The sequence below is a fragment of the Aptenodytes forsteri genome, unplaced genomic scaffold (assembly GCF_000699145.1).
Source record: "Aptenodytes forsteri isolate BGI_AS27 unplaced genomic scaffold, ASM69914v1 Scaffold221, whole genome shotgun sequence".
Taxonomy (NCBI): Eukaryota; Metazoa; Chordata; class Aves; order Sphenisciformes; family Spheniscidae; genus Aptenodytes; species Aptenodytes forsteri.
The window spans coordinates 1,114,801-1,130,054 of NW_008794411.1; the positions used below are offsets into that span (position 1 = coordinate 1,114,801).

General features: G+C 45.0%; 1 protein-coding gene across 1 annotated transcript in view; it reads left to right on the forward strand.

The window, feature by feature from the left end:
* Positions 1-15,254, forward strand: part of SLC4A4 (solute carrier family 4 member 4) — a 205,418-nt gene that overhangs the window by 115,343 nt on the left and 74,821 nt on the right. Inside the window, exons 6-7 of the mRNA XM_009288809.2 lie at positions 747-926; positions 12,706-12,782. Coding sequence (XP_009287084.1) covers positions 747-926; positions 12,706-12,782 — 257 coding nt within the window. The remainder of the gene's footprint in view (positions 1-746; positions 927-12,705; positions 12,783-15,254) is intronic.

Below are 15,254 nucleotides of genomic sequence, written 5' to 3' on the forward strand. Positions count from 1 at the left end.
AATAAATCTGGGTACCTTTTTTTTTTCTTTCTCCTCTGGGATAGCGGAGCAGAAAGGAGGGAATTGATGGAAAGTGAGCAGTCTTTGCAGTGAGCTGGGAGCCTTTTTTTCCTTCAGTTACAGGCAAAGCCACATAATAGGTCCTGTGACAATTGGAGCAAGTTCTGCCTTTCGTAGTTGCTGTCATTTTACTTCAGTTCTGAGAGTGATTTAATTAGTTACTCATCTCCAGGACTTTTTCCTGTCATTAGAGGAGGTTTTATTGGGGGCCTGCAAGGTGAACTCAGGCCTTGTTGAATCTGATAGAAGTTTTACCATGTTGTTTTTGGGAGCATACTGGAACTTGCAATGTAGTTGCAGCTTCTTCACAAAAATACAGGGTCGGAGCAGATTCCCTTTCCGAACTAAGAACCGTCTTATCCTGGGCACAGTTGATTTGAAACAGGCTCAGTGGCGTGTATGAAAATAACAGAAGGGAGGCTCGGTGCAATAGGTACGTGTCGGTGGCTGATGGGTTTTGCTGGATGGAAATGCTTATGTTCCGTTTCAAAAGAAATGTCTAAAAGAGATCCCTGTTAAAATGGCGAAATCTGGTGGTGGTTTGGAGATGGGAAGGAAAGCCTTCAAAAAGGTGGGGTGAAAAGGATCCGTCTCTCTCCCCCTGCTCTCCCTTGATGCAGCGGAGTTTCGTGCTTTGTGATTAATTGTCCTCTCCTCTCCCTCACCCCTTTCTTTGCGTGCGACAGAAATGATCGTTGACAATCAGATCGAGACGGGGCTTTTGAAGTCAGAACTGAAGGACAAAGTCACCTACACGCTGCTCAGGAAGCACCGGCACCAGACCAAGAAATCCAACCTGCGCTCTCTGGCCGACATTGGAAAGACCGTCTCCAGTGCAAGTAGGATGTTTACCAACCCCGATAATGGTAATGCAGAGGCTAACTGGCTATAGCCTTCCCTTTTAAAGCAACCCACCAAACTTGCCCGCCGAAAACTAACTGCGTTGCCTTGACAATGCTTTTCTAACCCACGATTAGCGTAGCGAGACCCGTACTGATGACTCGTCAGTGGTGGGCTCTGAAGGCTGCTTTGGCCGTGGCACATCGCTCTAACCGTATCTTCACTGGACTGAGTGGGAGAGGAGGGGAGGTGGCAGGCAGGCAGCAGGGTGCGGGAGGCACAGGGAAAGGCAGAGAGATGCTCTTGCAGCTGGCGCGTAGGAGATGATGTAGGAACAACGGTAGGAAAGAGAGATTTACAAAAAACTCCAGCTGTGCCTGAACCTAAAAGGCTGATCATCTGAAATGTTTGGGCAGAGACGAAGCTTTCGTGCGCGTTCGATTTCTGTAACAGGTGGTGTCTATGGCACTCTTAATCAAAAATTACGTGATAGTAGCATCTAGCTTGCATTTTATTGCTGTACAGTCATTGTCCAGTGTGGGTAAAGCTGATTTCCATCTTGCTTTATTCATCTTAAAATGGTTTTGTGGTGTATGTTGTGAATATGTCTCTCTCTCTCTCTCTAAAAATGGCATAATAGATAGTGCCGTATTTATAGTGGTTTCTATAAATGTGTGTGCGCGCGTGGATGCAGACAGCTATAGAGGCCTTGGCAGTGACTCTGTACTTACCCATACATTGAGATTCGCAGTCTTCTTACTAGTGGTAATCAAAAAAGAGGAGTTTCAAGCTTATTGTCATGCCTTGGAGTTCTGTCAGCTGCCTCCTGTTGCAGTCTGCAAATTTGTCTAAAAGTTGCCATTTTAAAATACCCAGAAATGAAAGCAAGCGAAGAAATTATTTTCTTCTTGCTACATTTAAGGCCTCTTAGCTTTCTGTGTTCTGCTTATAAAACTCACCCTAACATTTCTCCCTAACCTATTATCATACTTTATTAATATTTCCTACTTTTTGTCATCCTTTGCTGTTGCAACAGGCGTGTATGTGCATGTGAAGAATATTTATTGCTCTTGATGATGCATCTTGTCACGTACGAGTGCCCTGATAAAGCCGTGATTAAGTGAATAACAGAGAGGCGCAATAACAGGAATGGAGGGAATGTCCTGGGTGTGCGGCTTTTCGGTGAATATCCCTGCAGGAGTCCAGTGGAGCAAAGAGAGGGACTGTGCTTTGGAGGGCGCTGTAAAGAAATCCCGGTGCTGGGGAAGGAGCTCAGCGTGGCCAGATCAGGTGGTTGGTGCATGCTAAAGATAGGGGAGCCTGTCAAGCCCCCCCTGCTCATTTCCCATTGGCCTCAGGCATGAAATTTGTAGGTGCCTCAGTTTTTTGCCCTTAAGGCAGCCAGGCACTTCAGATCCCTGGAGGATGCCTCAGTCATGTCAGGACTGGGCACCCAGCGAGTAACTCGTGTTTGTTTTCAGTTGGGATTAAGAAATTACGTTCTTTCCAGCACATGCTCTGGGGCTTTCCATTGTGTCCTCCCCGCTGTTTGTATGGGAGGCATCTGCTTTCTCTTAAAAGGAGGAAACAGCTGTTGCAGGTAAAACGCATAAGCGTTATTTGCAGGGATGTCTATAGATACCAGTTACCCCCTCCGTGACTGCTGCTCTTTCTAGACCTTTGAAAAGATGAATGGGTTTGCTTTGAGGAGAAGGATCCTGGCCTGTAGCCGCGCTGTATGGGAGGCAAAACATAAGACAGACATGTCTTTAGAACGCGTCGCTTGGGTGCTTCCGTCGCCTTGTGTGTGGTATAGGGGATGCCCTCAATTCTCGGCTCCAGCCCCAAACCCCTCTCCTGCAGGTAGGCACTGCGACACCGAGGGTTATGGTAACATGGGGAGATGTTTCCAGGCTGGCCCACGGTACGCTTGTGATTCCACAGTCAGACCTAACCACTCTCATGTTGCGTGGGAGACGAGCAGGTAAACTCCTGACTGTTGGGAGTGCCTCTGTGTTTGGGCAACGATATGCTTTTTTCCCACGTTACAGTTGAACAAGTAATCAATTTAGTGTTTTATTCTGAGTACCTGTCTCAGTGAGTTCCTAAGGCGTAGAAATGTAAAGAAACCTTTCGGATTGAGTCTATGGCATTGCTATGATTAGCGCCTCCTTCGGACCCAGCAAGAGTCTTAACTGAAGGGGTTGAAATGGGCTCTGTTTACAGCGTATATCCACCTTCCACCTCTGTATTGCATCTATTTTTACTGCACCATATGCTTGTAACAGCCTCCTCTTTTTTCAGCAGCTGGTGAATGTCGAATTCTTCCTTTCTGCAGTTGAAGTCATTCCTCGAGGAGCCATCAAAACCTCAGGGTGTTAAAGACAAATTAAAACTTACTTAAGGGGTTTGAAGGTAAATCATGCTCAGTGCATTATTTAACTATACCTTGGACGGTAAGCCTTGTCTCTTCGCTGTACGGAGCTAGATTTTCAGGGCTGGTTAAAGAGAAAATAATAGCGTGCTTATCCTGGGAAGGATGATGCTGACAAAGGGCGGCCGTCTAAGTTCTCACTCCAGCCCCTGCTTATTTTTCATGGCTAAGGGAACCTTTACTCGGATCCTAGGTGATTTTGTTTTTCATTCCATTCTTTTTCTTGTTCGGAGGGGCTGTGCAGGTCCTGTCTCAGTTGGAGTGATTCTCAAGAAATTCTTTCCTGGCTCTGCTTAGCCCGCTGGCTGACCTTCAGCCACTCCTTTCATGTCGTTTTGCCTCGGTTTCCCCACCTGGGATGTTTGTGCGTTATGAGAGTATATAACGCGTTATGTTCCCTGCCAGTTCAAGTGCTTTGAGCCTTAAGGAGGGAGAGACTTAAATACAAAGGGAAATACTTCATGAATAGTTGTTACTGTAATTTATTATTTACACTTTAATGAAAAAGTAACTCCAGAATGTATTTGATCGAGATAGACCACGCTCCCTGGAATTCAATGAGTGCCTCTCATGTGCTTCTAAAGGCAGAATTTGTCCTTTAGACAGATAAAAATTTAATGAGGCCAACAGGAGTGCAGCTGTCTCTCAACATGGCTAATCACAATAATGAAAGTGCCATCAGCCCCAACTTCCCTGGAGTTTCTTTCCAGGGAGGTATTTCCTTTCGGTCTCTACCTTTCGTTTCAGCGCTTTCATCCAATATTCATGCTGCCGCCAGGTTCGTGAGAACGGCAGCCCCTCTGTGCATGGCTCTGCACCATAGGTTTACGGGCTGGTACCTTTGGGAAGCAGCTTGGCTTTCTGCTCGACTGACGTTTACTGCCGTTGTTAAAAGGGGGAACTTCTCATCTCTCGTTTACGCATAAAACACATTGATGGAAATTACAAAGCACCCTGCTCATTTAATGGACACAGTTACTGTGTGTTCATTAAGGGTTGTTAATGAAACGATCTCTACTGAAGCTGAACCAGACCCTGCTGTTGGTTATGTGTAAAAATATTATGCAACTTACCGGCTCTTACTGGGCAATCACAACTGATTTGGAACCTATGATTTTGATAGGTACCTAATTGTATTAAATGACTTCCAAAAACATTTATTTAGGAAACGCTTTAGCGTAATGTCATTAGCATGGATTCTGCCCATGATTTTCCTTCCTTTTTTTTTTTCAGGGCAGTTAGGCTTAAAACCCAAATTAAATAATGACAGATTTCTTCAAGGGTATTTGTTAGATCTGAAATCTGGAAATGTCCCCTGGGCCATGGTTCTCAAAGGTACTGAGGTGCCTGTATCTCAGTTATTTCAGAGCGCTTACATAACTAAGTCTTAGGGGCTCTAAAATTTTCTATGCCTTTCTTGGCTTCATGATAAGCTTGTATAAACTCCTGTTCTGGTATTATGTTTAATCATAATTAAAACTTCTGAATGTGTCCTAAGATATTCTTTACGCATAAAGCAGGAAAAAAGGTAAATAAGCAGAAGTTGCTAAGACTTGGCCTGTGAAAATGAGTGTTTTTCCACTCTGTTGCGTATTGTTGGGAATTTCTCCGTAAAGCACCCCAGTCCGTGGCTATTGCCACGTTCTTATTTCCATCTTCTGAGATGACTGAGCCCTGTGCAGTTATGTGAAATGCCTGTAGAAATTCAGCAACCTAAGAAAGGGTGATTTACCTCCCGCCCCCGCCACTGCCCTGACCGATCGCTGAGCATCTCCAGCCACTCCCTCTGCCTTCGCAAACCCCACCAGGGATGACCGTGGCTCTGTGGTCCCTGGTAGCAGAGTCATCCTCCGCCCCCTTCTTTCATTTCACTGCTCTTTTTGAAGATGAGACTCCGTAGCAGTCAGATTGGCAGAAACGCGGAACTCGGGAGCAGCAAAGGCGTGTGCTGAATGCCTTTTGTTCTTGGCTGCGTCATAAAGATGGATATTTGGATCACGCTTGTGGGAGGATGTTTTCTCAGAAATCCTTTTGCTCTTGGGAAAGAAATTGGGCAAAAGATGGTAATTTCTTGTGTGACATCGGATGGAGGAGGGTGAATCAAAGCACTCCTTTGCTGTCCATTCATCAGGAAAAAGATGATTATCAAAAAGCCGAGCAGACAAAGCGTAATTACTCAAAGTTACCTTACAAAGACACCGCCCTTTTCGTTTCTTTTATCGGTAGAAGGTTGAGCTGTATGAAGTGTTCAACAAGGACGTTTCGATTTTACATTTCAATTGAACTCCTGCAGGGTTTTTCACAGGTTTTTTGTGTGTCTTGTTTTGTTGACTGGCTTTCTAAGAGTTCTTTGTGTCCTTTCCTGGCACAGGGTACAGCACTTGACGCGAAGCCCCGCAATAAATAACGTATACGCTAGCAGCTCTCCAGCAGTCCTTGCCCAGCTGGCACGCCCTTGGGTTGTAACGCAGGTCTGCCGTGGGTTTGCCCCTGTATAAAATGAGAACCCTGGTCACCGTTCCTTATGCAGGTGCCTGAGGACTGTCTCATCAGTGCTTACCGGTGCTTCGGTGGTGACGTTTGCTATGCGGTTTTGACATTTTTGTTTACAAGCTTCCTGCCTGCCAGCGTTTGGTGTAATTTAACACCCGTGAGAGCCTTTGGCAGAAGCGTTGAAGAGAAGTGGTCGAATCGTACTAAAACCAAGCTGGCAGAGGCTGTAGAAAACTGTGTGTGTGTTTAAGTGTGAGTGTTTAACCACCATAACTAACGGCATGCGAGGCATCACCATGCGGATGGTGCCTGTGCTGCCCAAACACCTCATGAACATTATTTTCGCTGCGCTGACAGCGTAGTTTGGGAACAGTGGAGTTAAAATAACACTTAGGCTGTCTGCAACGCCTTGGCTGATGCACCGAGAGAAGGATAGCTAGCAAAAGATGAAAACTTTTCTCCTCTGAAGTTTTTATTCTACGTTAGAGTTCGGCTTTATTCAGTTAAGCGTTTTTCAACAAACCGCATCCTCAGTCCCTTTAGAGAGTTGAGCGATGGCGTCAGCTGAATAATACCAGCAGAGGAGGAGAAAACTTTTAAGTCAGTCAAGGAATGCTTGGAAAAATCCCACCAATGTATTTAGCTGTTAGCATTTTTTGAAGCGTTGCAGACTAAGGTACGCATTTCCAAGCCCGAATTGGCGTGCCTGGGTACGTGCATGGTCAGGATGCTCAGGGTTGGCTCCTACAGGGACGTGACCTGATCTTTTTTCAAACGCGCTGTGTGTTTGCCATTCTTACTGACCGCACCGCAGCTCGGGACTGCTCAGCACAACTACTGCAACTGCCTTACTCAGTTGGTTGAAATCCACTTCTGAGATGCCTGGATTTTAGACACCGGGGATGAAAAACTGGCTCTAGACCTGCCAACTGAACACTGAAAGGTGGAGCCACGGAGGAGATGTGGTGCTCCAAATGAGCGGGCTCACCGCTTTGGTCACCGAACTATGCAGAAACGTGCACTTGTGTGTAACTGTGACTGTTCAAACACTCTGTCTCCTACCTGGCTTGCTTGTGCAATTGCTTGAGCGTTTCTTTTCTTGCCTTTTTTTTTTTTTCTTTGACTTTTCAACTTTGCTCTCTTCCTCCTCTTTGCTGCTGCTACTGTCTCCTGCTTGCACCGCGCAAGCACGCAGCCCACTCGAGAGCTCCGTGCCCTGCCTAGCAACCCGCACGTTGGATGATGAAATCCGAGTGCAGCGCAGCCCCAGCGTGGGATGGCTCAGTAAGTCACGGGCAGGGGTAAGGGCGGGCGGGGGGGGGGAGATGAGAGGAAGAGGAACGGGTAACTCGCACCAGCCGGTCTCCTAACGCTTTGCTGCTGCATTAACAGTGGGAAGACTGCAAATGCGTTCCCTGTGGAACGGCTGCTGCTCTGGCTCGCTCGGTGGCCCCCCAAATGTCAAAACCGCATAGAAAACGTCTGGCTGTCTGTGTTACCCCCACTATCTCCTCCTGCTGCTCTATTTCACTCTGTTTTGCTTTTTTTCTTCGTCTGGGATGAAACAGGTAGGTCAGCCTGCACGTCCCTTCAGGTGGTGGTCTCCCTCCTAAGCCATCTAGTGGCATTTCTTTCATCTATTGAAGTATCCTTTGGCTGTTAAAAGGGCTTCATGAATTTTGCCACCAATGCAGCGTTATAAATGCAACGAGCTTAAATATTTCAATTTCCGTATAAATTAAATACGAAAATAGGCTCCCTTTGTCACACAGCTAGCAGACCCCACCAGCTTTATCTCTCGGTGCTGAGCTGGACTTTTCTCCAGCCCCGCTTCTCTCTGATTATCCTTTGTAAAACATTACTCATCAGGAGCCTTCCTGATCACAGAGGAGCGTGCTGTTCCCCCAGGAAGGCACAGCTTATTGCACTGATGGCACAGAGGCGTTCTTTATAGGCCATAGCAATCTACAGAAATCTGAATTTCAGGATATTCCCCGTGAACGATGACTATCGAGCCTATTAGTAGAATGAGATAACATGGAGGGGTTTGGGCTGCCTGCCTTACTTCTTGCACCAGTACTTTGACTGAGCACAGCCAAGGAGAGGCGCGCATCGCCTTTGCCAGAGAGACAGTAATGTAAATTAGGCCTGAATCAGGAAATTATCCTTAGTTAGCAAACTGCGTAAGGGTGAATATTGTGTGCCGAAGTCTTTGGCTGAGGTCTCAGTAGCAGAATCTTTTTTTTCCGCTGGTTTGTTCAGGGCTCTGAGAGCCTGTAGGCCGAGAGGCTTCTTGCTTCCTTCTGCTCCCATATTTCCTCTCGATTCAGAGAAGCTGCTCACCCAAGGACTCCCAAGTTTTTAAGGTCGATGGCTGAGTCTGCTGCAGAGAGTTGCTCTTAGGAGCAGGCTTGTTATGCAAACATTAAAAAATGAGTATTGGACGTGTCCTTCCTGGCTTTGGGTCTTCAAAGGTACACAACCATTAGGAGCCTGAGTCAGAAGGGATTTAGGCTGTACAGATTTGGGCCACAGTGTCCACAAAGCCAAATGGCTTTTGAGCCAACATTGCACACATTGCACCTTGCATTTCTGGCAGCATTTTTCTGTTAGTGACTTTGCTTGGCAGTCAACATCAATTCAGCGATTTGGGGAAAACTACTAAATGCAGGCTGGGATACTGTCAAGTTCCTTAGGTCAGCAAAGCTGGTAAAAGGTGAAGCTTGTGTTTTCCAGTCTGTGTTCTAGAGATTGTCTAAGTCAGTACTGAGTGGGACTAGTCTGAACTTGAGGACCTTGTAAGGCATCTTCAAAAGATGGTATGCCCAGACACCAAACGTCAGGGGAGAGCAGTCATACTACATGCTGAAGAGGTTTTGGCTGTCAGCATTAAGCGTTAAATTTCTTGCGAGGAGATGGAGATACGAATCATCTTAGCCTGAGAGAGCCCTATTTAAATTGGGATTATGAGACGCTTTCTACGTCCCAAGAACAAAGAGTACGTTGTAAAGTTTTGGTGCTCAGGTCTCTTACTGCAAGGCCAGTCTGATGACGGAAAAAAGGAGTGAATAAGGTCTGTGTGTTGTGCCAGGAAGTTGGAGCTATGGCTAACGTGCTCACAGCTCTTTGTGGGGATAACTCTCAGAAATGAATGCAGGTGCAGGCTTGCTTTCGTCTCGGGCTCAGGTCCTCCTTCCTGGTAGGAGCTCTGTCACTGACTGAAACAGGAGTGCTATCACACAAGCTGTTTCTTTAGAGAAAATATCAGAGCAGTGCTGGATTGCCAGCGAGGGATTTATGGGCGGGAGGGGGACATTCCTTGTCCGAAGCGCTCTAACTGTGACAAAAGGAGTTTCCCGAGAGCCCTCTGCCCGGAGGCTCATGCTTCCTGTCGTACAGGGTTTTGTCTGATGTCCCTCGCTTCTAGGCTCCGTGCCCTTGGCCGTGTTCAGCCTTGTAGTGGTAGTGCTGCTGTAGCTGTGATGGTTTTAGAGTATAGTCAAGGTCGTGTTTGTAGGGAAGTGTGGTATTCATTAAATCAAAGGGTAAAACCGGAAAAGGCAGATGAGTGTTCTGGCACATGGGTCTGTCCAGGTCTGGAATAAACATGGGATGCCTTGAGAAGAGCTGCTGTGAGTTTGATGTGGTTATGTTGATCGTGTTGGGAGAAAGAGGCTGCTAGCAAGAGGCGATAAAGTCATTAGCCGCTTCCTCTAGAAAGAAGGGTCGTTATCTCCTAAGAAACATCCGGCCTTGGACATCTAATAAACAAAGCAAACAAATGTTCTAACCTGGAAAAATGTCAGCTATGAAAGCTGTGGACCCTGATTTTAGTCTGTTTATTCCAGAACTGGACCTGGAAATTTGGAAAACCACCAAAGCAGTCTGCAGAAACTGAAGGGATACCTTCAGCGGATGCCTTTCTCTGCAGCTACATAGTGCAGCTCTTCCGAATAAAATGCATCGAAACAGCATTAAACAACTGCATAAAATAAAATCATGAGTATTTTCTACCCTTGCTCAAAGCTTTTTGGAAGCCATACTTAGTTCCTTCTCAGTTGGAGTCATTAGCCATGCCAAGGCTCGGAGGTCTCATGGTAAGGCTTGAACAAGAGGAAATCGATCTCTGCGATGCTGTCTCAGCATCCACAGCAGAACAGCGGCTCTCCCAAACCCATGAACTGGCCTTGGGCAGGCGGGCAGTGCGGGATACCCAGAAAATGCATCGAAACAGCGTTAAACAACTGCATAAAATAAAATCATGAGTATTTTCTACCCTTGCTCAAAGCTTTTTGGAAGCCATACTTAGTTCCTTCTCAGTTGGAGTCATTAGCCATGCCAAGGCTCGGAGGTCTCATGGTAAGGCTTGAACAAGAGGAAATCGATCTCTGCGATGCTGTCTCAGCATCCACAGCAGAACAGCGGCTCTCCCAAACCCATGAACTGGCCTTGGGCAGGCGGGCAGTGCGGGATACCCAGCTCTGAGAGCAGCCCACCAGTATTCCCATCTCTGCAGGTCTTTGAACTTCTCCAGGTCTGTTTAACTCTGCCGAAGGCTTTCTTATTTAATTTCTCTCACTCGGTAGCACTCAGGTGATAGAAACTGATAGAAACTTTGCTTTGACTCACTGAGCTGCGTGACACCAATTATCAGCGTGAACAAGCTTCGCATTTTGAAGTGCCTCTCTGATTCTTTATTTGATGTTATTGGCTCAGATTTGCAAAGCAGCCATGTGTATCTCTACATCGAGCGTCAATCTTTCATTTTAATTTATGGGTACATTATATACTTGTCAAAGATTTCCCAGAATTGGCAGTGTCTGTGCAACCTTTAAAAGATAATTAATTGCACCATACAAGAAAAAGGAGCCCTGGGTTTTGGTAATGGGCTTCAGGAATACAATAACCTGGGTTTATTTTGGGAGTTTTTGTCCAGCTTTGCTTTCTACCGAATAGAAATATTTATTAAATATTCATATCACAGAAGGTGTTATGAACAAAGTAATATCTACGCCATGTAACAGACACAACATACGTGAGCAAGTTTGATCACTTTTTTCCTGTTTTGTTTATGTGTTTATCTCCTACCGACAGATTCATATCAAATATTCAATCAAAATTTATAGACGTTTCTAAGTCTGGCTTGCTAATAATTAGTTAGGAGAATGGTTACTAACACATGTAGCTTAAACCAGTCTTCCAAGTGGCATTTCTCACTCCATGAGTAAACACAGTTGTAAAAACTTGGTAGAGATAGGTGGGATCTTAAATCTGGCCCGCAATAACAGCAGGAGAAAGCTGGGGATTCCCCTTTTCTAATAGCTAATTTATCTAAATGTGCTTGGCTTTTGCTGTGTGGACGTTCCTGGATGTGGCTCTTAACACACAGCAGGTATAGTGTGATTCCAAGTGGCTCATAAGAAAGAAAGCTTTAAGTCTCTCTCCACATACGTTGAATATGTTGTAAGAAAACCCAGTGCTGGGAGTCCACATCTTTTTCTTCCCACTCCCTTTTTTTTTTTTTTTTTGGTGGTATGCTGTTTTTTGTATGCTGATTTATTAGAGAGCCTGCTTGCACTGGGAGCTGATGAGTACTGAAAACTTGGACTTTCATTTTGGTATGAATATCAAAGCGTAAGTTTAATCAATATTGTCTCAAAACATAGCCTGAGCTGGGAAATGCCTCAGTGCCATTTCTTTTTGAGTATTTTCTGTCTTTCCAGTTACGTTCGTGATCAGGAACTCTGTGATAACAGCTCCTGTTGCTATGCTTCTGGTTCCCGCGAGCGTGGGTGAGAAGGGATGGGAAAACTTCAGAATAATTAAAAAAATGCATACTGACCGCTGTGGTTTATGATACTTTATCCATCCCAGAAGTCTTTTTTTTTTTTTTTTTATTTTATTTAATTAAATTCTTTTTCTTCTTTTACAATTATGGCTATTTCTGGGTTTCTTCACTTTTAACTACAAATGCTTTTAGTGGGATTGTAGAACTGAATTCTGAAATCATGGGACTTTCCTCCAAGTTCTTTAGAACTATTTCCATATGTTCTGCTAGTCTCTGAGAACACAGGAGTAAGTAGGATAAGTAGTCCATGAGGGTGCAAGCAACTCCTTACTAGCTGTTTTGCAGTGCTTGAATGCCAGCGTGTCAGGTTTACAGACAAGCAGTTGGTCTTTGAAGAAGAAACGGAGGTGAACTGCTTCAGCTCTTTGTCTCCGGGGGTTTTCTTCATCTCTCTGGGGTATCTGGTGTCAGGAATTGGTGACTTTTGGCTTATCAATGTGGTGCACACGTTGTTTTAATCAGTAAAATGCTTAAGGTTCATGAACTTCGTTCATGAGCTTACCTGAAGAAAGGTAGATTTTTATTATTGGCTCTTTCGAAGGACCGAGAGCTGCCAACCTCCCTCGCTGCGTGAGCTGCATACCGAAGTCTGGGATGCTGGGGAGCGTAGGGCAGATGTCATCTATGCAGGAGAGCTAAGGCGAGGGGTTTGCAGGTCGGAGTGACCGCGAGGGTCCCAGCCCTGTTGAGGGATGGGTTTGTGACTGGGTCCTGGGTGACCCAGCAGCATCAGTGTCAGCAGCCCGTTGCTGCTTTGCTTTTTCTCTCACAGGCAGGAATAATGCAAAGTCCTTAGACGCTTTTGCTGTCCTGAGAGTCATGGGAACACTGTGGGTCAGAGGTGGCGAAGCGTTAGCATCTTAATATCCCACGTGCCACGTAAAGTCACAGAAAGCAGCCTGTCAGGGTCTTAAATTCCCCACATCAACCTCCCTTGTGCAAAGAAAGGTGTTGCTGTAGCCTGAGCCTCTGTGTTATTCTGACTGGATCGAAACAGGTGCTTTAATTGGTCTTGACATTGTTCTTACAGGCAGCCCAGCCATGACTCACAGAAACCTGACTTCCACCAGTCTGAATGACATCTCTGACAAGCCTGAGAAAGATCAGGTAAGCTTCAGATTCAGACTTCGCTTGGTGACGTGTATGGTTAGGAGCTGGATGCTGGGGAAAGAGGCTCTGCACCATAAAACTGAAGCAGAAGAAAAGGGTGAACAAGGTGAGTAGAGTGTTTCCGAGTCCTGTGACTGGATCCTCCACTTTTTAAGCACCAGCCCTTGAAAACAGCAGGTTAAACTCTTGCAAGGCCTGAAGCGAGTGACACCACGTACATGGCGTCTTGCTGACACCCATGAGAAAGGAGGGAAAATATTCAGATATTGATGTATATCAAATCCTCTTCCTGCTGAGAAGAGGTTCTTCAGGGGTTACAGCAAGGGTCTGCACAGGAGCTCGGGTCCTGCAGCACTCCAGGACGTGTGTTCACAAGGGCCATGGGGTAGATCAGGAGCATTCAGGGGTGTGGGTCCCTACTACGGCAGCTGGTGGAATAGAAGATGCTACCTCACCCTGTGCAACTGTGCATGGCTTCAGAAAGGCAACTGTGCTGAAAGGTAACCGTGGAAGAACAGCTCCAAAATGGAGATGAGTAATAAAGTTAAAATCGGCCTTTAGTGCCAAGTCTCCACCAATGTGACCTGTTTCTTAGACTAGGGTAATGTTTGCGGTATATCATATGGGCTGTCTTTGTGTGTGTTCTCATCCTTTCAGAGAGCTGAATTGGGAGTAAGAGTGAGTTTATTTCAAGTCTTAGAAAACTGGTGCCTGAATAAGGTCTCTGTGCAAATTTCAAAAAACCTTTGTCTTGGTTCAAAAAGTAGGTTATTCTCAAAGCGTGACTGTTTCTTTCGGAGAATCTTTTTTTTCGTGTCTTCCAGCGTTCTCTAGTCCCATGGTTATTCTGAATGCAAATGAGAGTTACTTTGGAAAATGATTTGGGTAACGCAGTAATGCTGGCCAGCTGAGAATGACTCTGGTCCTTCACATGGTGGCTGGTTGCAATCTTCTGTAAGTGCAACTCTGCCTTAATGGGACACAGCAACATAATCAATGTAGAAAAGTGAGTGCAGAGTAATTAAATATTTTAAAAATAAAAATACATATATTTTTATATAAATAGATATACTTTCACGGAAAGAGAAGGGGGGTAATGTGTTCTGCATTGACCTTCATGTCATTCAGAGTTGTAGCATACATTTATATTGGTTGGCTGGTTTTGCAAAATATCCATCTCCTTTAATATATGCAGCCACGCCTGGGGAAAGGGAAGGATTGTAAAATAGCTTTTTTTCATTGGAAAGACTGCTGTGTTTTATATTTTTAATCACATTATAATTGGGGTCTTATAGACTAGCAGAAAACTAGGTCTGAATGTTGCGGCAGGCTTCATAGATCTCAGTAGTGCAGTCTCGATTGCCCCTCCTGCTGAAATGTCTCTGGACGCATACAGATAATAGACTTCTTGTGTAGAATTGGGTGTAAAAATAGATGTTTCGGTAGTGCTAATAGTAGTGAAATCTGTTAATAAATCCAGCTTGGAAATGCACTCCAAAGTTTTTAACTTTTGATGTAGATAATGCCTGACTGTTTATAGTGAAAACTGTTACTTGAAAACTAACTAGTTCCAAAAAGCCGCTTAGTTAATTAGCCCGTGTCCTGCTGATGAACTTTGCACAATGGAACCCTTGTACTGTATGCCTTTCGAAGCTGGCCTGAGAAATCACCTTAGATCTCAACTTTTGTTACTGATTGACTGAAACTCCTGTCTTGATAAAGTTTGTGAAGTTGTGGTGATGCCTGGCAACTTTCTGATTATCAAGACAGGAGTTTCAGTCAAAGTTTGTGAAGTTGTGGTGATGCCTGGCAACTTTCTTGAGCAGAACTTAGCATGCCGTGCAGGAGGCAAGGGAATAATCCATCGTGTTATGACAACAGGAGCTGGAAAGAGAACGGGTTTTCTTGCCTTGACAGCAGAGTGACTGGCTTTCATTATTTTGGTATCCCATCTGGAAGGTTGACAGTTAATGAGGCCATATAGTGAGGTATGAGTCTGCTGGAGAGAGAGGCTATTCCAATTTTTATTTATTTGTGTGTATATAAGAACTGCGACAGGCTGAAATCAGTTTATAACAGTTGCTTGGAGCAGGACTGGGACCTCTTTCATCGATCACTATTTTTGCAAAGATAAAGCAGAACATTGTGTGCCCGTGTTTTAAAGGAAGAAAGGCTTTGAGCAAAATTCTGTATACCTTCAATAACTTTCCTGCCTACCTACGTCCTTAATTTTCAGTTCTGCAACCTTAATGCTAATTGGAATGGTGCAATTAACAGTGTAGCAATATTATAGCCAGAATACTCCTTTAATCTGTGTTTCAGTAGGTTCTTACTGAGCAAAGACACCTAAGTAAAATTAAAGTAGAGGTTCTGGATGCTGTCTCGTCAAACTGTGAAATGTGTTCCTCAGAAGATTTTACCCTTTTATTTGTTCCTGTTTCTGTCTCTATCTCTTTCTCTTCATGGAGC